Source organism: Asterias amurensis, chromosome 1, assembly GCF_032118995.1.
Source record: "Asterias amurensis chromosome 1, ASM3211899v1".
Taxonomy (NCBI): domain Eukaryota; kingdom Metazoa; phylum Echinodermata; class Asteroidea; order Forcipulatida; family Asteriidae; genus Asterias; species Asterias amurensis.
The window spans coordinates 9,890,115-9,917,854 of record NC_092648.1 but is presented as its reverse complement, the minus strand read 5'-3'; the positions used below and the strand labels follow the sequence as shown (position 1 = coordinate 9,917,854).

General features: G+C 38.9%; 1 protein-coding gene across 1 annotated transcript in view; it reads right to left on the bottom strand.

The window, feature by feature from the left end:
* The window catches only part of LOC139944970 (pleckstrin homology domain-containing family H member 1-like), a 98,119-nt gene that overhangs the window by 14,103 nt on the left and 56,276 nt on the right, over positions 1-27,740 (bottom strand). Inside the window, 17 exon segments of the mRNA XM_071942173.1 lie at positions 834-982; positions 2,437-2,578; positions 4,783-4,880; positions 5,492-5,647; positions 7,173-7,350; positions 7,893-8,116; positions 10,427-10,609; positions 11,235-11,456; positions 12,085-12,264; positions 13,047-13,222; positions 14,424-14,580; positions 16,006-16,116; positions 20,650-20,795; positions 21,656-21,908; positions 22,297-22,391; positions 24,030-24,108; positions 26,308-27,557. Coding sequence (XP_071798274.1) covers positions 834-982; positions 2,437-2,578; positions 4,783-4,880; positions 5,492-5,647; positions 7,173-7,350; positions 7,893-8,116; positions 10,427-10,609; positions 11,235-11,456; positions 12,085-12,264; positions 13,047-13,222; positions 14,424-14,580; positions 16,006-16,116; positions 20,650-20,795; positions 21,656-21,908; positions 22,297-22,391; positions 24,030-24,108; positions 26,308-27,557 — 3,799 coding nt within the window.

The window sequence follows — 27,740 nt, the reverse complement described above, 5'->3', positions numbered from 1 at the left end:
TTACTGTCCATAGAATTGTCAGATGTACATGTGTAGACCCATGAATTATTATTATAACACACCTCTTTCTTGTTCTGTATTCTGGTTGGCTGAAACACGGTCACAAGGGGCGATCATTTGATCAGGCCTTGAAATAACCCACAGCACCCACAGCAATTGCTGTGATGCCCTGTGCTTTTGCTGTGGTGCACTTTGCAAATTTCCAATGTAAATTAACATTTTCCTCATTTAGGTTCCTTACTCCGTACTTCCTTTACCAAGTTACATCAATATCAGGGGTCTCTAATCAACAAGCTTGCTTTTAGGAGACCAACACTTAATGATTACATTATATATAAAGTACTGTGTATGCCTCAGGGTGTAAGCAAACTGGAAATTGCAAACTGGAGGTTAGCATGCCTTTTCATGTGCTTATACAGACCTTAAATTAGCCCATGGCACCCACAGCATTAGACCATTATCATGCTTCCACCATCTTGGTCATGTACCCCGTTTCCAATAGCAGTAACAGATGCTAGTAATCCTTGTACAAAAAAGGATCCAGACTATTTCTCCTTCCAGCCTCGATTTGGTTACATTGGTTTGAATGGGAGACAAATCAAGATGGCTGCACCATGATAAAGGTCTATTGATGTGGTGCCCTGTGCTTTTGCTGTGGTGCACTTTGCAAGGCGTCATAGAAGTGCCCCTTCCCAGGGGGAAATTGCTGTGCCCCTTCAAGAGCGTAGTTCAAAGCCTGTGGTTAGCAGCGCTAGGAAATGGAAACTTGAAATCACGAATGCACAAAAACAGCCGTTAAACAGCTCTATGAAATTGAGCCCTGCTCAGCTTACCTCAAATCTTCATCCGGGCAATTCTTGTACCTCTTAGGGTAGAATTTTTCAAATGTGCTATCCAGGGTTTGGTTAGTGCTGACAGATGCTGAGCCCATGGACGGAAGTTCTAGATTAGTGACACTGGGTCTATAATCGCTATACTCAATCTGTTATTGCAAAACGATATATAATTAGATTATACAACAGTCTAACCAAAATTAATAACAAATCGTTCAAAAATGGGAACTTGCTTGCTCATTTTCATATTTGTGAATCAAATTCACAATTCATAGCATCTGGTCTAAAAACCAATCTGGTTAGCACATTTATCCAACAAATCATTGACGATAATGAATGATCGGTCAATAGGAGCAAGGGTAAACCCTATTGATGGGGCTACTAATACATTGAGAAAACCTGGATAGAATTTCCCCTGATTTAGTCTTTATCTGTGTACAACAGCGATCTCAAAGCCTGCTGATCAACAACATCATAGAAAGTGCAGAGGTTGTTGTTCTGCAGCCCTATTCATTTCCTTAATTCATTGCATATTTTTGCTTGTATTTGATGGATTTGTTATTGCACAAAAGGATAATGTATAAGTAAGATTGGAAGCTTTGGATGGCTTCGGAGTAAGTTTTGGGATAACAGCCGTATGAATACAAGCTCTTTTAAGGGAAGTGTTGGCTCTGAGAACAGGTTGAGATTGTGTTGAGACTCTTCTAGATCTAATCTCAGTTATTCTCAATGCCAATCAATTTCTGCCTGAACAGATAGTATTCACATGGCTGTTACCAAAAGAACAGGTAATTAATTGTAAAAGGAAAAGGGTTTTCCCTGTGTAGCTGCTGTAATTTTCAAAGACCAGTTTTCTTACAAGGTGTATCCCAACATATGCATAAAATATCAAATCTCTGAAAATTTTGACTCAATTGGTCATTGAAGTTTCAAGAGAATAACGAAAGAAAAACACCCTTGTTTCAAAAATCTGTGTGCTTCAGATGCCTAATAAAAGGCTTAGGGCCTTTTAATATTTGAGTAAGAAATTAGCTCTTTTTCAAAATGTTACTTCAGAGGGAGCCGTTTCTAACAATGTTTTAAATTAACAACAGCTCTCCATTACGCAATACCAAGTAAAATTTTATGCTAACAATTATTTTGAGTAATTACCAATAGTGTCAATGCCTTTAATGCTTCATAAGACACTATAAGTTAGACGTCATTCAATATTTGCTACAGAAATAACTTTCACCTGAGAGTGATCAATCTTAGTTGTGCCATTTTGGGGAGGGAATTTCTGTGCAATTATTGACTCTCAAAATGGCAGACCATAGTTAGACAGTAGCTGTGTCTGAAATTAGTGCAAGGAGTCAATATACAACCTAGAGGAGCAAACCTCAATAATGAGTAATTGGCAAGACAGTTTAATCTATTGACCCAATTCACCTGACGTCATCATCAGAATAATCTTGGATGCGCCATACTAGTGGGCAATGTAACTGTGCGTTATTCAGTGAAGTGCTCATTTTACACGTAACCCATTTGACCACCAAAATGGTGAGCGTGGCACAGTCGCCATGTGTGACGTGCATGCAAGGGGTCAATAGTCCTATTTGATCACCTGTGCCATAAGTGCAGCAAGCTCCAGTGCCAGCTCCCTGTTGATTGGGAACCAACCATTGATGATGTCATCATTAACCTGGTAGGTCAGCAGCAGCCGCTCGCGCTCAGTCTCCCTCTTTGTGCGATGTCGAAAGTACAACCTGGACGGCAGGAAATCAATAATTTCAATCTTGGAATAACTGCAAATTAAATTTGCTAACATTTCCTCAGTGGTAAATCAAATATTCGGGGTGCGGAAGTAATAAAAGTCAAATTGATTGAAAGCAGATTGTTGATTAATTTCTTGTTATTGTCTTGATTTAGATTGCAGAAGTGAATTGAGAGCAAAGAGTCGGATATGACAGTTGTGGTTTAAATTACCCACACTGGCAGTTATCTGTCAACCCCTAAACCCTCTGGAGAATTATTGGGGTTATTTTTACAACACTCAAACAAATGTTATTGGTAAAAACAGTGATTTAGTCAAGCCCTAGTAGGACTCTGCCCCTGTGCAGTACACTGATATGGAGTCAACTAGAGAAAAATTTCCAGCTTTCTTGCCATTTAATAAATCCTACATGTAAAAAGCAAAAAATTTGAAGTTATGGCACACAGGTTTCTTTATTAATCTATGCATTGTTTGGAAATTCTTATGAAGTATGGAAATAAATGTGAGTTTTGAATTGAATTTATGTTGAACCTTTGACAGTTTGAATGAATGTACTCCTTTAGAAACAAAGTTGTGTCATCCTTAAGTTGGACTAAACCCAAGGCACTTTGTGCCCTTAACACACCCCCACAGCCAGGTCTGTTGTACTTGTTAATTAACACCTTGTATCTTCTTTAGTCGAATCACTATGATTCATAAAAACAGTGTTACACACTCTGGTCATTACAGATGGTACCATAAGTCATTCACATAAGTTGGCTTTGATGTACACTATTTTCTTGGCAATGATTGCAAATGGGGACTTACAGTGAAATACACTCCTGGGCCATTTTCATGGAGCTATTTAAAGGATTTGGGTACTTTTTGTAACACAAAACACAATGTCCACAGATTGACATTAAACTTACATGTACATGGTTTGAAGATAATGATAAAAGACAGCTTACCTTAAAATATTACTTGCTGAGGTGATGTAGTTTTTGGAAAAATGAGTAAAACCATGTCACGATAATAACCGGTAAATATGTTTTCGCGCAAAAATAATTTTCGACTCACTGAGACGAATATTATTTTGTGACTTGTTTTACTCACGCTCTCAAAATCTACAGCACCTCAGCAAGGACTATTTTAAGAGAAGCTTTCTTCTATTATTATTTTCAAACTGTGTAAGTTTAACATAAATCTGTAGACATCGTGTTTTGTGTCCTACAAAAAGTACCCAGACCCTTTAAGCACAAAAAGCAGCTTAGCACAACAATATTATACTTACCAGAATAATGTTACTAGTCAAAATACCATGTCCCATATAACATTTATCTCTTGTATCCTACTCATTTTTGCTAAGCAAAACAGTATCTGCTTAAAAGCAGCTTTGTGAAATTTGGCCCTGGTCTTAGATTATTAAAGGTGCAACACAACATTGGATTTATTTTTGGGGTTGAACAAAGAACTGACTAGAGTGGGATTTGAACCAACGACCTCCGGATTAACGTGACGGCGCTCTACCAACTGAGCTATCTAGCCCTATGTTGGCGGTGTCCCTATACAACATTGGATTTAGGGGAGTAAAATCATACCAATTCTCTGCCTTTTCAATAAAGAAACCATACAACCAACCTGCTAAAGGTTCATCAAATTACCAATGTAGGTCGGGTTCTTTAGGGGAAAAACAAAAGAGGGGAGAGTTGACATTTTGTCAGGGAGTTTAAGTGTTTTATTTATTGGTATATACAAACAAAATGACCAGGGGTCGATTTCACAAAGAGCTAGGTTAGGACTAGTCCAGCAGTAGCTGAAAGGGTCACTTAACAATGGTAAAAACACAAATACATGTAAAATATAAACAATCCCATACTGAGGGCAATAGAGTAAAAGGTTCAAAATTTACAAAAATCTTCATAAAAACTATACCATCTTAGCAATTGTGGAATGAAAGATCCCATGCAACACACTGGTACATGTACAATGGTAAAATGTGTGCTCATATTGGACTTATTTTGATCTCTGTACTCAAAAACACAACAATAATTTTGGAGCACTTCAAATGCTATTACCTTGACTTAATGACAGTATCTCAAACCACAAAATGTAACCACTGATGGTACAAACTGATGGTACTAATCAGTGACATTCAAAGTTAACTCCTTGTTCATATAATTACACTTGACCTATAATATTTCAGGGATATTTTCTTACCTGTTTTTGTAAGTGAGTCGAACCATTCTTGCCGTTTCCCATTTACCAGTCTGAGTCTCTTTTAAGGTTTGTTCCCATTTGGAAATCACATCACAAATCTACCATAGAAAACACATACACTAATTAAAAAAGACTAATTCTTGTTTTTAAGTCTGAGATTGTAATAACAAATATAAAAAATAATATTCAAGAAAAACATCCTACATGTACATACAAAACTGTAAAAATATCATCAAAAATTGTTTCTTACTAAATCATTGTTTAAAACTGCTACATTTGTGAAAAAAAAAAAAATCTTCATATTTGTATTGATGTTTCTACAGAGTTGTAATGATATTGTTGTAACATTTTGAATGATGTAGATGCACCATGCCAGCCTTCAATATGATAACATATGCATGCACAAAGAAGACAAAATAATGTTGTGTAGGGTGCTGCCACTATAAACAACCTGAGCCCAAGTTAATGGAGCCGCTTTAAGCAGAAAATATTGCTAAATCAAAAAGATCAGGATACCAGTCATGGTACATGTGTGATACTGTATATTTGCTGGTAATCTTGTTCTGGTAAAAACAATGTTGTTATCCTTATCCATTTGTTGTGCTTAAGCAGCTCTATGAAATTTGACCTTGCATAAATGATCTGTTTTATATGGTTGGTGAACTCACTAAATAAAAGCAACAAGAGTAAGAGGGTTAAATAGACTGACCTTAGCTGTAGGATGCAAGCAGTGTTCAATCTCTCTGCCACAGGGGTCATCAGTAAACAGTGCAAACCCACTCTCTTCAATATCTCTCATGTTGATCTTATGGTTGAGTGTGTTAAGTAAATCCTTCACTGTGGTAGACCCATCAAAACCTACAACCTTTAAAGGAACATTAACATCAAGAATAACTAAAGTGTGAAGAGCATTGTAATATATGGCAATATCACCAAGAGTAGGAGGGTTAATGTAAGGGTCACATGTAAATTGAAGAACTGGACACACGATTTTGTATCCTTTACAGGAAAACTTGTATTATTAAAAAGTTCTCAGACGTTAAAGTTAGGCACGAGGCTTGCACAGCAACCAGCTGGACTGCAAACAAAATGCACATGTAGCCTACACTGTTTCATATGCAAATAAATGTTATATAGACGATGTGACCTGTGACATCACATATTTACAAAAGAGCCACAGAGCCTGGACTTCCTGCAGGCATGATTTGTACAAAGCCTAATAGAAGAAAACATAAAATCTTATATTTTATGGAGATTGCACTGTCTAATTCCTATCAACTTTTGATATGATGAAAGGGTGCACATCTCAAAACTTATCCAGCTTTTACTTTCATAACTTTTGGATTTATGTGGATATTATGACACAAATTGTCAACTTTCCCGTAGGACCAGTACAGTATATTGCCTGCCAGAATACCCAAAGAATGCACAAGGTCACACTTATTGTAAACAAAGTGTACATGGTCTATAGGTATCATTGGATTTTGGATGAGGCTATTCTACTACATGTTAGGTTTGCGGTAACACAATGTATTTAAGATAACTCTTATAGGTTATGGTTGTTCTGAACAGATTCAAATGGAGTAATGTATTGACTACATTTGTTTTTTTCTGTGTGCAGCCATACCAAACATGTGCAGTTTGATTGTTACTTCAAAGGTCACGTGTCAACTGGAAAATTGTACCAATCAACCCATTTCACAATACGCAGCGCACTTACACATGCCTTTCCTTTCTGCAGTTATGGGAATAAACATTCACGCAAAGGTATACACTTCCAAAATGGTGGAAATGGGGGAAACCTGAGGTGAAGAGGTGCGTTCTAGGGCATGCAAAGAATCAATATTAGGGGAGGTTTCTTAATAAGGGAATAAAAGGGTAGCAACGAGTTCTTAATCGGCCGTTTAAAACCGGCAGGCGTGGCCATGCGATAAAGACCTGAGCCAAAAGCGAGGGCCTTATCGCACGACCACAACGCTGCAAGGTTGTCAACGCCCGATTAAGAACGAGTCACTACTCTTTTATTCCCATTCATAAATGCCATTTGGTAAAAAGACGTCATAAAGTAGGAAACTCTGCAAAAACTTTTCTGTTTTCCGACGTCCTTCAGCTCTGAACGAGTGTTGCATTTTTATGAGACAGTTTTCAGATGTTTGTTTGAGTGCGTAGTAATGCATCCTCGTATCCATGAGCTAAAATGGCACGGCGGGATCGATAACCCCTGGGAACAAAGTTGTGAACCAACCCGCACAAACGTATCTGAAAACAACCGGTTATAAACAGCCCCAGCTGGTCATTATCAACCGTTTAAACACCCCCACGTGACGCGCTCTCCACCAATAGGAAAAGCGAAACTGTCTGAGGTATTTATGAATGAAGTGACCCCTTACCTGGTAGTTGCCATTCATGGAGTGTACAGGCATACTGATGGGGAAGGAATGGTGATAGGGGTGTCTCTGTAAAATAGACAACGCCTCCAGGCGAGATGGCTTGGCTTCCCTCCCTCCTTTGTGAATGGTACGTTCCAATGACCTCTGACAGAACAGAGCATACTTGCCAATGTCATTCCTGTGGAAACCAATTAAATAGCCTGAATTCAATAATAAGTATTTGCCATCCCAATGCAATACATAAGATTAAATTGAGCTAAGAGGTATTGGGGAACTCAAGCTCTGGTGTTTCTTTTCAGCAGAGTGTGGGTTCGAGTCCCAGTCGTGACACTTGTGTCCCTGAGCAAGACACTAACATTTAACTATAATTGCTTCTCTCCACCCAGGGGAAAATGGGTACCTGTAACGATAGAGATGGTTCTTGTGATTGATTTAGCCGGGTAGTGCATATTTGTTGCAAAGGCTGTATATTCCCCTGCCAGGGAGCTGAGATGGTTTAAGGAATGATTTAAATGGCCCAGTGACTAGGGGTAATAATTTTGGAAGCACTTTGAGACGCCTTGAGGTTGTGTAAAGTGCAACATAAAAAAACTCAAAAGTATAAAGTAATTCCACACCTAACTCTTTGATAATAAATGTATTTTAAACTGTGCAGTAACAATTCATCAAACTTCAGCAAAATCAGAGGATTATTTGTAAATGATTTAAGGTGATACTCACTTTGTGTCAGCATGACGACATAGATGTGCCTTGAGAAACCAGAGATACTTCTGCTGAGGCAGGAACAACACACAGCACATCGCCAAGAGCTGCCATGCCTGCATGACCAGGTACGTGTCGTGGCTACTGACCTGGACGGATTCAGAGGTCAGATCAGTCATGGATGAAGAACGCGACACCTGGGCGTCGCACCCAAACCAGGAGAAGTTACCACAAAACAGGGACTGTGGTTCAGGGCAGTGTTTTGGGGGTGTGGTTTGGTGTTTTATTTGGTGGGCGTCGTGGGATGATGAGCCGTGTTGGAGGAGGTGGTGACAACATTGACGAAAATAAAAATAACCAAGAAATGACACAACAAAAACAAATAATAAGCAAAATAAAATGAAGCAGAGGAGTAAAATATAAGCTTGAATGATAACTGAATCTATTTAGCCATTGATTGTTTCAATGTTACTCACTGGCTGCAAAAATAACTCTGTTCTTGACAATGATTTGTCTCTTATTTTTTTCTTTCAGAACTGAAGTGCAACAATCGTGATTCTAAATGCTGAGGACAAATTTAAGGCTGTCTGTTCAACATTTAAGGAATATTTGGTACAATTTGATACTAGTCCAAAGACCAATGCTGTATGTGTAATAAAACACTTAAACATTCTCATTTTTTTTATATATAAATTTGTTTCAATATTACTGTAATATTTGGTTAGTTTCAATTAAATTGACCTCGTATTAGTGCAAACGTTTGACTACCTGTCAATCTATTTTGATTTGCAAGCACGCTGTGCCACACTAAGAGATGGAAACAAGCTAACCGCTTTAAGAAGATTTCAATGGTTAGTTTCCAGTCATCCAAAAACAAAAAATAAGGTGGATTAGCAAAAACAAACACACAATTACGCCAACACCCCAACAAACACCCCAACAAACAAACAAACAAACAAACAAACAAACAAACAAACAAACAAACAAACAAACAAACAAACAAACAAACAAACAAACAAACAAACAAACAAACAAACAAACAAACAAACAAACAAACAAACAAACAAACAAACAAACAAACAAAACAAACAAACAAACAAACAAACAAACAAACAAACAAACAAACAAACAAACAAACAAACAAACAAACAAACAAACAACAAACAAACAAACAAACAAACAAACAAACGAAACTGCAACAATAAAGTCAACCAGTTGCATGCAAGAAAAGCATGGTGCAAATCATGACAAAAAAGCAAAGTTTAACGAAAGAAAAACAAAGCAGCCAAACAAACACAGCAAACCAGGCATGCAGGGCTTGAGGTCAATGGATCAAAGGTCAAGGGGTCAGGGTTCAATTGTAATATGCAGGCAACTGCAATGGGGTAGGGTTCATGAATCAAGCCTTTTGGGATCAGGTCAACTGAAGTTGGGACATCATTTACATTAAAATTGAAGTCAAATAAATCCAGTATTCAAATGAAGTTTGGAGGGAAGTATGTCTGTGCCCCCTTTCCCACAATCCGATAAAAAAGTTATCTGAAAGGCATTTCATAACAGATTGTCATACTTCCCTAAAAACTGATCATTTGAATACTTGACCAATGCAATAATGAAATCTACAATTTAAATGATGTTCATTACTGTAAGCTTGCATAAAACAAGATACAGGTGTATCTGTCGAGTTTCTATTTCACAGTCTCACAATATTACCACTGACTGCATCGCAATAAATCATGAAACAATAGGTTTTTCCTTGAAACTCTGCAATATAAGAAAGCGTTGCAATAAGATATGATATGGTGAGGAAGTCATTTGTGAGTTCAATTTACATGATGTCTGCTCAGTCACAGCTGAATGCTTAATTGGAATTCCACAGACTACATCCACTGTTGTAAGTCACACAATAAGGGGCAAGCTTTTGCACCACAACCTCCAGATGAGCACCTAAAAGTACCCTTGTGCCACAAGTTTCATTGAGAATTGCGTACAAGTGTTCGCAGTCTCGTATATGTAACTATGCAAAAGCTTACCTCTATAATAACCTGTGACATGGTACTAATGGATTTAGTCTAAGGGGATTTAAGTTGAGCATTAGTTTGTGAGCAAGCAAGGTTATGTACCATACACCATTCAAATGTAATTCACAAATGGCTAATTCATTTGCACAGCACAAGATTATTTCTCTACAACGTTACATGTACTCCAATCAATGAGCAGTTGTCTACAACCCGGTTCATACTTCAAAGGTAGGAAAAACACTGCATGATGATGAGTTGCATCAAGAAAGTTTGCTTAGCATATGCTTCCACGCTAAGTATGAACCAGGTTGGATTATGAACAGTCTGTTAACAAGCTTGCAAATAGCAATGAAGGTGAATGGACTAATCAAGTTTTGTTTTGTAATTGGTTCAAAGCAATCATAACAGCCAAGTACATGTATGTGTTTCAAGAAACACTGGATTAGTATTTCAAAGCTGGCAACTAAGCATACATTTTCAAACCACTCCAAACTAGTCTTCTATTGTTGGCTTCTAGGTTGCTATGGTTACCTGTATACTAGATGATGATGATGAGCCAGGTAGGCACCTTGTCGTCTGTTTGATGAGTTGACAATACATCTCATTCTGAAGCTCGGGATGTGAGAGGCATGTCTGCAATGCATTCTGGGCTAAGCTGATGTGATAGTCGATAGCGAGAGTGTCCATCTGGACTGTGATGAAGAGATTGCACGACTACAGAAAGATAAGGTGTCAAAATAAACATTTACAACAACAAAATATCAGTGCCAGAAGCTCATTGACAAAAACACAATCTATTTGCAATCACTTTTTAACATTTCTGCAAAAAGGTTTGCATATAAAAACAGTTGTAGAAACTTTATCTTTGCTATTGAACAGAAAGTATAGGTTTATCTTTTAAAATACTAGGTACTGTCCATACACACTTACATGTAAGAGACAATTTAATCCACGGTCGGCTTCTTCTTGAATCGAAAGTGTTCCAAATTATTAATGATATTTCTCAATTGCTGCAGGAGTTCAAACAAGTGTTTTGTTCCGGTGTCACAGCCAGGTGTACATAGTAGAACACCCCCGTTTATTTTTGGTTAAATCCTAATTTGCAAAGCGCCCCCCCCCCCCTACATTCTCATTTGTTTTTCCCCACTCTGGGCTTCATTATGAAATTGGCCGAACTACATGTGTCATCAACATCTCTGTTCACCCAATTTACAGACTCTGACAATCAACCATTCAAGAGATCTACAAATCCAGTTTTCCCTGTGCCTTAATATTAACAGTAACTTAACAACATCTCAATGGTCACACATCTAATGACAGAAATTCAACTGACACTGACCTTTCCTAGTTTGACTGCTTCTTTCTTGAGTGGTTCAGAGGGCAGTGTTGTTAATGGTTTCTCTATACTCTCCTTGTTGTAACACAGCATAGGGTGTTTCCAGCAGGAGCTGCTAGGGTCTCCATCCGTTACCATTAATCTAGAGATAAGCTTTTCAAACTCTGTGCCTGTTTCAGAGTTACCTCCTCCTGATGCTACTAGCAGATGATATAACCAGTTATCCTGTGAGGCAACAAGACAAACATTTATTGCTATGGAAATTAATAACAGAGTTTAACCCTCCTACTGTCTGATCATTCATTATTATCTACACAGATTTGAAGGGTATGCACTTTGTCAGCCTGTAATAGACATAACGGTGGGAATGTCTATAAAGTACACAGTCAACCCTCCTTCGGTCCAACCATTCAATATCATCCACAAGGTTTTGAATGATATGCACTATACTATGCCGGCCTGCCCATCATTTCATGGAGTGAATGTATCTACATAGTACACAGTCAACCCTCCTACTATCGAACCGTTCAATATCTCCCACATAGTTTTGACTGATAGATCTGTACTATGCCAAGATGCAGTGCATCATGTGGTGAATGTCTGTGAATGTTCCACTTTTCTATCAGTCAGGTAGACCCTCATTTATATTATACTATAAGTCTACACAAATAAGAGCTGCTTATTTCAACTACTGCAATCAAAACAAACCTAAATTGGTTGTTCAAATTCTCCCCTCGGTATAAAACGCACCATTTTTAGCTGTTCCTAGTCGGAACAATTATTGTTTCCGTCAGGATTTTTATTTGTTCTTATATGGATTAAACAAATAGGTTATAAAGAGAGGCAAGCCTACCTTATCTTCTTTACTTGTGAATATGAGATACGTCGGGCTCTGTTGGATTGGGCGTTTAGCTGGTGTTACACACAATGAATACTGACAGTCTGCCTTGCCATCCCCTTCATCATCAGAGTTCTGTGAATGGTCAACTTCTTCAACTGATGCTTCGTTCATCTCAATGGATCCCATGGGTACCTAGAACAAAAGACATGATTGTCAATTAATTGCATGATTGGGGTCGTTAGCGTAAATGAGCAAAATTATCTTAAAGGGATACTTTGCCTTCAGATTGGGCGCTTTGGGCTATAAAAAGCATTTGTTATGAAATGGATATGGTTGGAAAGGTGTTTTAAAAGTAGAATGAAATGGTACACACAGATATACCTCAAAGTTGTGTGGTTTTTCTTTTACTTTGCCTTTTAGAGAAAAAATGATTGTTTGATTCCACAAAATGGAGAATCGTAATAGTTCATGAAGTAGAAGGAAACCACCAGGATATTTGTGTGAATCATTATACGTCACTTTAAAAAAACTTTCCAACCAGAGTCTTTGTTATAACAAATGCTATTTATAGCCACAAGCGTCCAATATGAAGAACATAGAGCCTTATAACACATTGGTGTTGAGCTAAAATTTCAGAACGTTATTTCGCGACGAAACGCACAAAGTTTAGAATGTAATTTTTGCACTGTTCGTATACGCAGCGTGACGCATTGACATTCACAATACGCACTGTGCAATAAAAACAGAGGAAGTAGTATATAATGTAGGTTTTTATACCACCAGTTCAAGCATCTGATTGGTGGATTAGTGCATACTGGAAGATAATGTTATTTATCCCAAAGTAAACATTAATAATTTAATCTAATTATGGCTTCTTATATAGCGCTAATATCCATCACTCAGTGACGTTCAGGGCACTTCAATTTAGTCTACAGGATGAACATGTTTTACAGGGGTGAGCATCTTAAAACTACCTTTTCTCCTTGTTTCTTGAAGTAGCAGAACTTCTTATGAGCAAGGACACACCAACACATCTTGGAGTGACCATTCTTGACTTTGGTCAACCAGCCTTCCATAGTAGACTTGCCTTCATCACTTCCCTTCTCTACAATGGCCCGTGTGTTGTGCCGACATAGGACATTGTTCAACACTAAGTACACACACACACACAAACACACAGTAGAATAAAACAACCGTTAAATTACACATCTAATGCTTGTATATGAACTGAATTATTATGACAAGCAAACCATTAAAGACACTGGACACTATTGGTAATTGTCAAAGACTAGTCTTCACAGTTGGTGTATCTCAACATATGCATAAAATAACAAACCTGTGAAAATTTGAGCTCAATCGGTCGTCAAAGTTGTGGGGGGAAAAAAACACCCCTTGTCACACCATGGTCACACGAAATTGTGTGCTTTAAGATGGTTGATTTCGAGACCTCAAATTCAAAATCTATGGTCTCAAAATAAAATATGTGGAAAATTACTTCTTTCTCGAAAACTACGTCACTTCAGAGGGAGCTGTTTCTCACAATGTTTTATACTATCAACCTCTCCCCATTACTCGACATCAAGAACGGTTTTATGATAATAATTAATTTGAGTAATTACCAATAGTGTCCACTGCCTTTAAAGGGTGTTTTTTTCTTCCATTATTATTACGCAACTTCCATGACCGATTGAGCTAAAATTTTCACAGGTTAGTTATTTTTTGCATATGTTGAGATACGCCAACTGTGAAGGCTAGTCGTTGACAATTACCAATAGTGTCCACTGCCTTTAACCCTCCTTCGCTTGGTGAATTTTCCAGTAAAATGGCCAATCATTTGAAACCATTCAACTGCATGGGTTGTGTGTTGTAGCACAACTGTGCACAGAGATAAAACGTGAGAGGAAACCCCAGAGAATTCTTCCAGAGAAAACCCACACAGTCAGGTATGGACTGAAAACCAAATTCACATAGTGCCCAGGGTTCTAGAGGCGAAAGGTGAGGAAAGATACCACTACGGCCACCCGAACAACCTGGGCCAAATTTAATAAAGCATGTTAGCACAAAAATTTGCTGAGAATGAAATTTCTTCCTTGATAAAAACAGGATTACCAACCAAATTTCTATTTGTTGCATATTGCTTGATACTGGTATTCAGCTGTTGTTTGCTTATCCTGAAAATCACACAGAAATTTGGTTGGTAATCCTGTTTTTATCAAGGAAGAAATTTCATGCTCAGCAAATTTTTGTGATTACATGTTTTATGAAATTGGGCCCTGGTTTTATCCACAGATTGCTAATTTTTGTCAAGGTTGCCCATAACATTCTCAAAATCAAAGTCAAAGCTACAATACCTGTGATCCACTCTTCCATGATGGCGGATGACCCGGCCGTCAAGTAGTATGTCCTCTTGGTAGTGACAAGTTCAAAGGTCAGCGAGCCCTCTGAGCGAGAGATCTTACTCAGCGTGTCCAGAGGGATTCTACCGCGAGGCTTTCTACTGGAGTCATTCTGGAGAGAGAAGTGGAGGGGAGACAGAGAGGTGGAGGTTTCAAAAACAGGATGTCACTCAAAGGTCAACAGACTACGTCTGGTTAATTTGTTCCGGCCACTGCTTGGTCTGTTTTAGGATGACCGTACACTTTAAGCTACATTAGCGCTAACTACTCCAAATCCTTCTAAGTCCTTCCTCTAGGTTAGGGCGCAAATTAAAAAGAGTTCAGTACTGTATGCTGCTATTGAGTCGAGCATGCTTGACATAAAATCCAAGTATGGCAATCTTATCAGAGGTTGAGTTACCGTATGGTGAAGGATCCTATCCTAGTGTTAAGATTAAACAGTTAAAAGCTTACTGGATGCAGGAAAGTGTTATCCTTGTCTGCCTCAAACAAAAATAACTCTGAAAATGTTCAAAATATATGGCACAGGCAAAGAGTGTCATGGCCGAGCGGTCTGGTGCACTTGGCTAAAGCATGGAGCTCAAGCTATATGGTGTTGTCAGAATGTGGGGTTCCGGTCCAGGTTCTGGCACTTGTCTCCTTGAGCAAAACACTTGACCATAATTGCTTCATCCTACGGATGGGACTTAAAGCCGTAGAACACAATACACTTTTCCTGAAGATAAAAGGCTCACCCCTTGCTTTATAAAATGTATACAAACGGCAAGTGTAATTAAACGACTTTACAGCAAAAAACAATGTGGCTTTGCATATAACGCCCCAAGTTTGACCCAACCTTCAGGCATGGACACTCCCTAAAATGGGAGAAAAACAGATTGAATGAGCAGTATTTAATAAGCACTGATTACCCTTCCTCAGTCCCCAAGGGATAGAAAATCTGTATCCCCATGAGGCCATCCATTGATCCACAAACTAAGTCAGTCAAGGCTGCCTTAAAGGTCATCATCAGGGACTAATTATAGGCATTATACACGTTACAATAATCCCCTTATTAGTAATAATGTCAAATCTTAATCAACCCTCTACAGACGGTTTTTACTCTCCTTTATATTTATGATTGATAAATACCTCAGACAGTTTCGCTATTCCTATTGGTGGAGAGCGCGTCATATGGGGGTGTTTAAACCGTTGATAATGACCAGTGTTTATACCTCAACTTCGTCTCGGTAAAATTATCAAGAACCAGGCCTCGTTGGGATTAAACCACCAGTTGAAACCCTCTTCACAACACATTGATTCCCTTAATTAAGTACGGGGTTAAAAGAACAATGACCAGGGTCAAATCTTTATGCTCTTACAGTACAAGACCTCCAACAAAACGTAGCAATGTTGGACAAGATTTTACAAGGGATCTTGGACACTACAAAAATTATTGTCTTTTCATGTTTTGTAAAATTGTACAACCTTGTTACAATTTATCAAGGGACCTTTGCCAAATTGCTCTCATGTGAATGGAGCTATTGTAAAGGTTTCTCACCATTGATTTATAGTAGCAGAGCTCTCCATCTCTCAGCACAAACCATCGTCTTTTCCAGCTCTTCATCCTTCCACCAAATTTGGTCAGCCAACCACTCTTTTCCAGAGGGCCCTGTTCAATTAACAAAAACAGAAATAACAAATCAATTACCTTCAAAACATTTCATAATGCTGTTAAGAACATAAATTCACTAAGCACTTGAAAGTTTCACTTTGCAAACAGTCCATGCCATGGTTATTGGAAGGAATTGGATATTCTCTGATTTCATTCTTAGCGAATACACATTTTTACTGTAAGAATATTAAGAAAAGGTTGCTGCAGTTTTAAAGCACCCCCTTTCTAATTTTACATTGGGATGCTGCACTGTACATGTACAGTATATCCTCCATCCACATACAACTCTTCCGAGGCACAGCATATTTATAGAATGCTTTTGTTTTGTTGTAACATGTGGCTTTACGAAAGATTAACAGAAAAATTAAACTGAAAGCAAAAAAAAGTTGGCAAACTGGGTGTAACAGTGCAAACGACAGCATGAACATAGATTCCAAACAACAGGGCCAAATTTCATAGAGCTGTTAAGCACAAAAGTAGCTGAGCACAACTAATTATGCTTACCAAAACAAGGTTACCAGCCAAAACACCATGGCCAACGTGTACAATCTGTGACTGGTATCCTGATTATTTTGGCTAGGCAGAATTTTTTAAAGCAATATTTCCTGCATGAAATTGGGCCCAGAAGAGGGATGCAAAAATAACATGGATGGAACAACTGAAAAATCCCCCTCTCCAAATTAGCTTCTTCAAAATGAAATTAGGAGGTTGTCATTCACTGCACAGGGCCCGATTTCATCACTGCTTAACGGCAAGCAAATAGTTGTGCTTACTGTCGCAGAACAAATTTGCTATGATGTAAACATATTTCACAGGTTAATAAGAAAATTAGGCGGCCATCTTGCATGTTCACAATGCATTTATATTGTTATGTCACTAATTTTTGTGCAGTAAGCAGGTAAGCACCGGAGGGTTAGCATGCCTGTTTGTGTGCTTACGGTAAGCAGTGCAATGAAATGGAAATCGCGCAGTAAGCACAAAATCAGCCGTTTAGCAGCTCTATGAAATTGGGCCCAGAATGGAATCTACTGTTCAAATATTAAGTAGAATAAACCTAAGAAAGCAGAATGATTACGATGACAATAGTGATTTACAACTCAAATATCCTGAGCAAAGTTTCCTAAAGAGTTCACTGCATCCGTCATGAAAACATATTCAAAATGTATCAACATTTAAAGAACATTTGTTTATTTTTTCAATTCCTCTTTCCGATTGCCAATCATTACAGTCATATAAGATTGTAAGAGGTATCAATGTGATGCATTGATTTCTCTATCAGGAGAATGCTTGGAAATTGCGTACGTTATCAAGGTAAATCATTCAACGCTTGTTTACAATGACTAATTTTTTGGACTGTATACAATGAGTCTGGAACCCCTCAATGAGGTGCCACTCCGAACACATCAGTGAAGTTTCAATTCTCTGATGAAATGAGACTAATTGTTGACAAAACCTGCTTCGGACGGATGCAAAATGCAATTTGGAAAAGTCAGTCAAACCTGTGCATCGCTGAGACTAGCAAGGCGGATGAACAGGGTGCACATTAGACAAGTCCCCACAACGTCTCTGGAGTAATCAGTAGTACCATCAGTGGCAGCCTGCATTGTCCTAGGCCACTAGGCTCAGCAGGTACCAAGCTTTCAATCAATAAATGGTCCAGGCTTTCAGGTCCCTACCAATCATTGTTTTACAAGCAATTTTTTCTGGCTTTGATTTGAGCATCAATGAATAACTTCCCAAGGAGGGTTTTGAGCAAACAGAAACACATCAAGTGAATTACCATGCTAAAGGAAACACCGACTCCCCACGGGGTAGCTGAGTTTCACCCTGCGCAAATTGCCTGATTCCTTGTGTGGGTTATTGCCAACATATGGAGTACCCACCAAAAAAAGTCAAAGTTAAAAAATAGCATTTCGTCAGAGTATAAAAAGAGTATTTTCCGAAAAAGGAAAAAAAAAGAAAACAGGATGGGACTTGGTCGAGAACACGTGGTTCATGTTTGTGTCAAACTGAATAACATTCCATGCAGTACAAGTGGATGAATGTCAAGCGTTTCCTGTTGCAGCCTGTATATCTATCAAGTATTGACATATAATTCCAGCTTCCTCCAATGTGCATGGGATGTAGTCAGGATTTATTTAAGGAAGCATGAACACTGTGCCGGATCCGTGCTGTCAGGACAACTTGAAGGGTCTGTCCAGATAACCTCAATATCAATTCTTCTACTAGCAACAACAGTGAGATGAGAACAGTTTGGGTACCATTACGGGTGTAGTACTACAGATAACTCTCCAACTTGTCAAAGCTGTTTGCTATTTTGACGGGCCTTAGACATGACTCTGCAAGAATTTTATTAGCCTTCATAAAATATTTGATTTTTTTCAAAAATGTATGTTATTATTTTTAGAACGCTTTTTACATGTAAGCAGACTCTATGCTCAAATTGCTGTGTATTTTGGTCTGGAGAAGCCATAAGTCCTGCTGTGTAATGTACACAAAAGAACCCAGTGTGCTTATCGAAAAGAGAAGGGCTTCACCCTTGTGTTCCTGGTCTGATCGGCAGCATATTTCACCACAGCACCTTGTAAGCCACTACGAGATGCTAAAAGGAGTACATCTCTTACTTCAAAAACGTAGCTCACACCTTGCAAGAAAACCTAATATTGTTCTGATTTATGATTATCATCAGCTTGCTAGCGATCTCGTTCACTTAATTCATTCTCAAAGAAATTGAAACAGCACCTCTTGAATATGTATTTGTAGATAACTAGTATATACACTAATTGTACAAAGACTGTGGTGTTGATAATTATTTTTATTGATTAGTCTGGTCCGAGTCATTGTTTGTTTTTTGTTTCTTTGTTCTGTTTTTGGTTGCTTTTGTTTTTTTGTCCTTGTCAGCCAAGTCCTTGTCTGTCTCAGGGAAATATACAAAAGCATTATGCTTAAACTTTTTCCCTGCCTGTTGACTAGTACGTTAATTTCTGTATATGTATTATCTTCAAATTTCTATACATTGTATTACTGTTAAGTTATCTGGCATCCCTCCCCATTATTATACTCATCGATATTTGTTTTCTACTGTATGCTTAATTGTTATTGTCGACATGGAAAATAAATGTACATTAATTACAGATTACAGATTACAGATCTTCAAGATAAGGACCTGTGTAGCATCCACCATAAAGGCAACCCCCTTCTCTGCTTCATTGTCATCTTGCTCTCCCAACCATCTGCCCACCTATTAACACATGTACACGTAGCTCCAAGGCTTTCTTAATAATCCAACACTGTATGGAAACTAGATCTGCAGTTGTAATCTCTTGGGGGAACGTAATGGTGGCGCACCTCAGACCGTTGTGTGAACTAAGTAGATGTCTCTGCTTGAGGGGGTAGATTTCTTGCACTGATTGATCTACTGTGTGGGTTGAGTGAGCATGTCTACCCGTTTAAACACTCAAGACTTTTACAAAACAACGATTCAAGTGGTTTGACTAACTGAGGGCATCCTTGGTTTGATATTGTGTACATGTAACACATGGGATGTTGCTATGAAAAGCACGTACGAACAAAGAAAGTTGATTCAGCGGGTGGACAATCGTGAGATGTACATAATGCTTTCATTGCATCTGATCCAAGCAGATTCAAAGTAGAAGTCAGATACTACTTAGCCCAAATTCATAGAGCTGCTTAAGCAGAAAATATTGCTTAAAAATGCACTGCTTAGCAGAAAGTACCAGGATACTAGTCACAAATCGCACATTGTATTTTGGCTGTTAACCCTGTTCTGGTAAGCATAATGTTGTTGTGCTTAGCTTGATTTTGTGCTTAAGCAGCGCTATGAAGCTTGGGTTTAGACATAACGGTCATTTGATACCTCTTGCATGCATTTTTAACTCTGATGGTTGGTAAAGTGCAGCCTTAAGGTTTATACAGTAGATGCATATCATGCACAAATTCACTCTGTGCGCAGTATTTCCACAAACAATGCATGACAACCAATGAAACAACGTAACTTTGAACAAAATATTTCAATGCATAATATTTTCTCCTTAACTAGAAAGTACAGAGCAAACATTGAACAGGGAGGTTGATGAGCTATGTAAATTTTTTAAATTAGTGTAAAAATTGTGGTTTTATGAAGGTTATTTCTTTGCAATCTACTGTACTAACAGATGCAAAGGCTACAACAAACCTATGAAAATTTCATCGCAACGGGAAGTTTTACATGGGAGGTCTTTATGGATGTTATGGTACAAATTGAACACTTCTAACGGTTCATAGTCATAAAGATGAAACTACACTATGCAGGATTGTTAAGGTGCTGGCACTTGCTTCTTTGGAATTTCTTTATTAATTATATAATATTGAAAACACAAAAGTTGTCACAACCTCTGTACCATTCCATTCCATGACAAAAGCAGATTATCACCAACAGTACACAAGGGATTTACATGTACATACTATACATGAATGCATCATCATTATTTTAAGGACATTTGCATGTCATATATATTGATAGGAGCTTACCTTGCGTACGTTCTCAGCAGTGAATGCAGCACATGTCTTGAGTAGTTTAGGTTCCGGCTCATCAGAGTTTGTACTATCACTGCATGAGACTGCATCAGGTGGGATGGCATAATCCGCCTCAGAGCTACCAGACTGAGCTGAAACCCCTACGTTTACAAACAACACCATGAGTTGAGTCACAAACACAACAATCCTTCCGCAAAGTAAGTCTTAGCCAAGTTGCTATTATTATCTATTTTGGTTTATGAGATGAAATAACATCCTCTTGGAAAATCTCTAGATGGGAAATCCCTGCTTAAGAGTGAAAATTCACTCCACAAATCAATCTCAGGTTTGGGGTTGGATCGGAGCCAGGAAGCGCTACCACTCTGTTAAACCTAATACCTGTACTGATTCAGTTGTGGTTGATACAGTGGCAGGCTTGAGTTGAAACTACACTGCCTTAAGTAGTGTAGTGGAAGGGATACAGGTGTACCTGGGGACTGAACATTTGACACAGATGTCAGGTGTAGTGGACACACCCTTATGGGCGGGGTGAAGCCACCACTCTCCATCATCGACCATTTCACCATTTTACTTAATGAAAAACAGCAACCTTTGTGGAAGTTTGGAGAAAGGCTGCAGTGAAAACATGAAAACTATTTGTGGAACAGTCTGTTTCTGATGTTCTTTATCCATTTCTTGTGTTGTTAACCTCACTTAAAAGACTCTAACTGGCTCTTGTAGTAGGTTTTGGAGCGATACTTGTCACCAAAGTTTATTAGGAGCAACTCAAAGAGCTAAGATTGATCTTAGCTAGAAATCAATCGTAGTTGCTAATCACTATGATGGTAACACTGGCAATTTGTCTTACAATGAATTTTATTGCTTTGTGTAATCAAGCCCAGCATTGTTTTTTTTTTTTTTGCTGTGGATGTCCCCTTAAATGTAGAAGTGAGTGTAAGAAGAACTTTTTTTTTTAACAAGGAAAAAAGCAGATGGAGAAAGGTTTGATTTGGTTGGTTACCTCTTTTCTGGCCTAGTGTTGGGGTTGGCGGCATTCCAGTAGCAACAATGAGTTTCCTGGACGGGCTACCAATGAAGCCACTTGTGACACTACTCGTCTTGCTACTCTTAGCCGGTGACCCTGAAGCCGATGGCCTCCTGCCAATAGACCCAGACGACTGGATGGATTGCGAGAGTTTGGACCCCGAGTGTTCTTCGTCGGACGAATCTGAAGAGTCCCCGCTGAATGGCGTGCTGCGAATTTGATCGGCGTGCTGTTAGAGGGGCGGAAGAATACATCTTATCATCTTGGAAATTATAATCCCCAGAAACTATATTTTCATTAAATGGGTCTCAAGAGTAATGACTTGCTGTTTGCCGATTTCAAAAGCCATTACCAACCACAGTTATAAATGAAACATACCTTAGTGTCAAAAAGATCTATATACTATGGACATGATATTCTTTGGAGCACAGATACTTCAATGCACTTGATGAAGGAAAAAACATAGATTTAAATTAAATATCTCTCTTGAATTTCTTCTTAATAAAAATGTTTGCAATTAACAAAGTTCCTAAAACATAGATTGTGAACAAAATAAATTGTTGGGCAAAACAGAAACCAAAGTGCGTTTTGACTTCCACTGCAAGTTTAATACTTACCCCTCGAAGAGTGGTATAAACCGGTACTGCCATGTCTTTGTACATGGCTGCAGTGCTTGACCCTTCCCAAGACTGGCAAATGGGGGCAGGGCAGGCTGCAGAGGGACAAAATTGAGAGTTTGTAACAGAACACTGTTAATAATAAATGGTTATATCCCACATCTTTGGGGAAACACTTTCAAATTTATGAAAATCATGCACAAGACAACTGCCCTGCCTCCTGAAACTAAAAGAAGAAAATGATAAATAAATCAATTTTTTTAAAGCCTTTACGCAATTATTATGAGATTAGTAACAAGTTAGCTTAGTTGATTTTGATACAGAAATCACAAAATTGAAGATTTTACAGCTAGCGCGTAAACATGACTTCTTCATCGAAGTGCTTTATCTTCAAAAATCTTCAAAAAAATGTAGCAATTAAATGTATAAAATCTTACCTTTTGAGACAAAATTTAAGACGCACTCCAACTTGAGAACAACCTCCCCAAAATATAAAGACCCCACTCTAAGAATCCCATGGCCCTCAGTCCAACCCACGTGACCGGCCGCAATTAACGTAATTAAGTATTTCCAGGAAGAAATTCACACTGACAGAGCCGAAAACAACAACGGCATTCTTCGAAATTCCACTTCCCTTTTCTGCAAAAATCAGAACTTCATTAAGTGCTGATAATTGTCAAACTCCCACGAGAACCGTGCTCAACTCTCACTCCAGCGGCTAAAATGTTTACGGATAGCTTTTTTTCTTATCAGCTGAGGTGCTTTTTTAACGACATCCTGCTAAAATGAAAGGTTTCCTCTGCTTTCATCACCTAAAACACTACATACCCCCCCCCCCCCATCTCAAACTCCCCGCACAAACAAGACGTTTTTGGCTAAACATTACTGATGGAGCAAAGCCAGAGAAATTGATATGAGCATGCTCAAGGTTGGCTTTAGTATGGTTAGGAGTCCAAAGACCTTTTATGATTCATGGATACTTTGATAGATTGTGAGTGATTGCAAATAGATACCTCAAACTTGACCTGTTGTGACATGTGGTTCCTGAATGAGTGAAATCTTACAATGTTTCTTGCATACAATTTGTACAACTAATTGACCCTGAAAGCCTCATATGAAACATCGCTTTGCATTATGAAGGCACAATTTCCCCCACTTTTTTTCCAGGGACCTTTATCTGAATGCAAGACCTGCAAAGTAAAACTGCCAGCAAGTTTCACATTGAGCGGCTTGGAAAAAGACGCCCGAAACTATAACCATAAAACGTTGACACTACTTTGGTTACTTGACAAATTGTTCTTACGATTTGATTGCAATGATTGTTTCCCCAAAAAATGTGCGCTTAGCAGTTTTATCCAAATAATAATAATAATAATAATACAAATTTATACCGCACTTAATACTACGTTTCTAAGCGCATGGTGCTGGCGTCCTGGTGAACACTATAGTAAACCAGGGCAACAGCACCAAATAGCCCCATATTCCACTCAAGGACATAATCTCAGGCTTGGAATTTCATCTTTAACAAGGCAAGGCCTTTTTCATTTTGAAAAAGGGCACTTCCATTGGAAAATCTTAAGGTCTTTAGGAAACTTATTAAAGGGCACAAGGCCAAGGCCTGAGCAGTGTAGGCCCATGTCCTCTAGGATCTAGATGTAATTCAAAACCTGCAACCTGTAAAATGCTACCCCCTACCGGTCCTCAAAAGGTTAACCTTCACTGATTGGACTTACTTTTAGATGGGCTTGCCATGTTGTTGACACTAGATGATATCGTCATTCCACGGTCAGCAATGGTGTAAATCCGATTCTCCTGATACAAACATGACACAAGCGATGTACAATAATAAGCTGATTGATCAAAACAAAGGCTATCTGACAGCGACATTTTATCCTGTACGGTTGGTCAAATTGTTTGACCACTCAAGCGTGAATCACATTTTCTTAACAACACCACATGCATGTTCTATGCCAAGGTAAGGAAGAGGGGGTATGAGTGTTGTCAAATAAAGTCACCTACATGTATGGTAAGGAAGAGGGGGCATGAGTGTTGTCGAATAAAGTCACCTACATGTATGGTTAGGAAGAGAGGGGGTATGAGTGTTGTCGAATAAAGTCACCTACATGTATGGTTAGGAAGAGAGGGGGTATGAGTGTTGTCGAATAAAGTCACCTACATGTATGGTAACAAAGAGGGGGCATGAGTGTGGGCGACTAAATGCACCACAGAAAGGAAGAGGAGGTACAGATGTATGAGTGCAGTCGACTAAAGTCACCTATGGTAAGGAAGATGGGGTATGAGTGCAGTCGACTAAATGCACCAAAGAAAGGAAGAGGACGTACAGATGTATAAGTGCAGTCGACTAAAGTCACCTATGGTAAGAAAGAGGGGGTATGAGTGCAGTCGACTAAAGTCACCTATGGTAAGGAAGAGGGGGTATGAGTGCAGTCGACTAAAGTCACCTATGGTAAGGAAGAGGGGGTATGAGTGCAGTCGACTAAATGCACCAAAGAAAGGAAGAGGACGTACAGATGTATAAGTGCAGTCGACTAAAGACACCTATGGTAAGAAAGAGGGGGTATGAGTGCAGTCGACTAAAGTCACCTATGGTAAGGAAGAGGGGGTATGAGTGCAGTCGACTAAAGTCGCCTATGGTAAGAAAGAGGGGGTATGAGTGCAGTCGACTTAAGTCACCTACATATGAAAAGGAAGAGGGGGCATGAGTGTTGTCGACTAAAGTCACCTATAGTATAGTAAGGAAGAGCGGGTATGAGTGCAGATGACTAAAGTCACCTACAGGTATGGTAAGAAAGAGGGGGGTATGAGTGCAGATGACTAAAGTCACCTACAGGTATGGTAAGAAAGAGGGGGGTATGAGTGCAGTTGACTAGAGTCACCTATGGTAAGGAAGAGGGGGTATGAGTGCAGTCGACTTAAGTCACCTACATGTATGGTAAGGAAGAAGGGGTATGAGTGCAGTCGACTTAAGTCACCTACATATTGTAAGGAAGAGACAATAGGGTAGAGATTATTGATGTGAATGATTTGCGTCCATTTGGTGCTGCATACACCAAAGGAGTTGACAATAAGGCCCAATGAATGAAGGGAGGTAGTAATAGTGTAATGTTATTTGGTACAGTTTAAAAGTTCCTATTAAATGCCTGAAACATTATTTTAATTATTTTTATGCACAGTACAATAATTATTTCACTTTTAGGATAAGAAAGGCTGCCACGTGTAGTCTGCAAAAAAAACAGGTGCATTCTTTGTTTATAATAACTAAATTACAGTGACTATATTTAGTGACGAGGTTAAACATTGGAAAACTTTAGAACCAGAAAAATGCTAGAATATATCAGAGATACAAATGGATGAAAATGTTTATTAAATATGTTTAATTAGTGAGATTTTTTTTCATTATAATTAGTTGGAAAAGGCAAATTATAGAATTGTTGGGAAAAATATATAGTTGCCGTTTGAATACTCACTAAGCATAAAGTTCATACCAGAACCACATCTCCAGAGAAATAGTTTCGCCTCAAAACTGTCTAAGTTGAGAGAATAGCATTTAAACACCAACAAATTACCGTTGCTATATTTCAATTTTAAAAAAGCTCAAATTGACAAACTATAAACAGCTTTTTTGCTGTTTCACTTGCACAGGATTGGCCTTTTTGAAAAGGTTTAGAGGTTGGTTTGAATGGTGTATTTATTGAATAATGAAAGATCAAAATGAAGACCCCCCCCCCAAAAAAAAAAAATAAAAAAATAATAGTAATAATAATAAGAAATATGTGATTTCTAAGATGGAATGATTTACAACAGGCATGAAATTTTAGCCTTTCATGATATTCAATTGCAGTTTTTCTGAATTTTCCAAGGGAAAATAACAATTGGAAATCAAACCAAAGAAGGTACAATATCATGCCTGTTATAATTAAGCTGATAGAATGCAGTGGGAAACCAGCCCATAGGGCTGCTGTGCCCACATCATGACCCATAAATACTCACCCAAGATGGCATCTTGTGTAGTGGAGGAGGAGGTGGAGTCAGTTTGTTCTTCTCAGCAACCTTACTCACTGACTTAGAGGACTCTTCAGGACTATCCATACTGAAGAAATCATCCGGAGGTTCGTCATAGTCGTCATCATCCTTCCCTAGGATTACCTTGGTATTGAAGGAAGTTAAACTCTGATATTTGCTTTCGGATTTCTTGGGTGATTTCTGTTTCTCAATCTCCTCTTGGAAGAGATCAGCATAGTCGCTGTTCCTCGACTCTAGAGCAAATCCTTCCTTGAGGAAGACGTCATCTTCATCATCCTCATCTGCCGTCGTCCCGGTGTCCATTTGCAATGAGGATACGTCTTTCAGAGAGTCTGAAGAGAGGTCAGCGATTGCTTCATTCTGCGACGGAGTTTGGTTGTTATTCCTGTTGGAGGATTGCTGGAGAACATCAGCTGTTGCTGATACCGAGTCAGCTAATGCTTCTAGGGTACCTGGTACTTTCACAGAGTGTGATGTAAGGGATTTGTTGTTATTATTGAGAGTCATGGCATTTTCGCTGGCGAGAGTTAAACTTTGGGCAAGACTTTTCCCGCCTCCTGTATTGGGAGAGGCAGGGGTAGGTGGAGGGGCATGTAGGGCAAGAGAACTATCTGAAATGGACATAAGTGATTGCTGGCTTCCTAGGAACTGATCTGGCGGTGGTAAATTAGTTGCATCGTCATCATCATTGACTACATGCACTGGTACCCCGTCATGTCCACAGTATTCACAATGCACGATAATGTCCCGATGGCGATCAAAGTCATTGGGAGCGGAGTCCGTGTGCCCGTTCTCATCATAGCTGTGCTGTTTGGTGAAGTCATAAGCGTGGAGAGGCTGCCTACGTGGCCATGTGTTGTTTGCCTCCTCATTCATGTCATTGTCGGACATCCAAGAGTCTTGGAGCTTCATCCGCCTCTCGCAAGCTGCACACTGGAACGTCTCGTCCCTCAAGGGTCTGTCCTCGCCCTGTTTAATAAACTCCTCATGGACTTGGATTAAGGCTGAGACATGGGAGTCGTCTGGACTCTTCCTGTTCCTAACTGGAGGCTTAGGCCTCATCTCTACCTCCTCAATTGTTCTGTTCTCATCCAGGATGTTTTGTAGATGATCTCTGATGCTTGCTGACGTCGGACGATCAGGAATATCTGGTGGCTCAGAAAGGAGTGAGGTTGGTCGTAGCGGCGGCAGATACTTCTCTTTTGGAATACTTTTTTCTGTAAGAGGAGACAAAATAAAACTACATTAATATCATGAGTAATGTGTACAAGAAGACTTCAAAGATGTACATGTACATGTACAAGCTATCCATAGGAAAGGTAAACAGTCTTATGGAAAAAGAACAGATTCAACATTTCCATTTTTTATCAACCTGAAGATTTTTTTGTTCCATTAAGTAC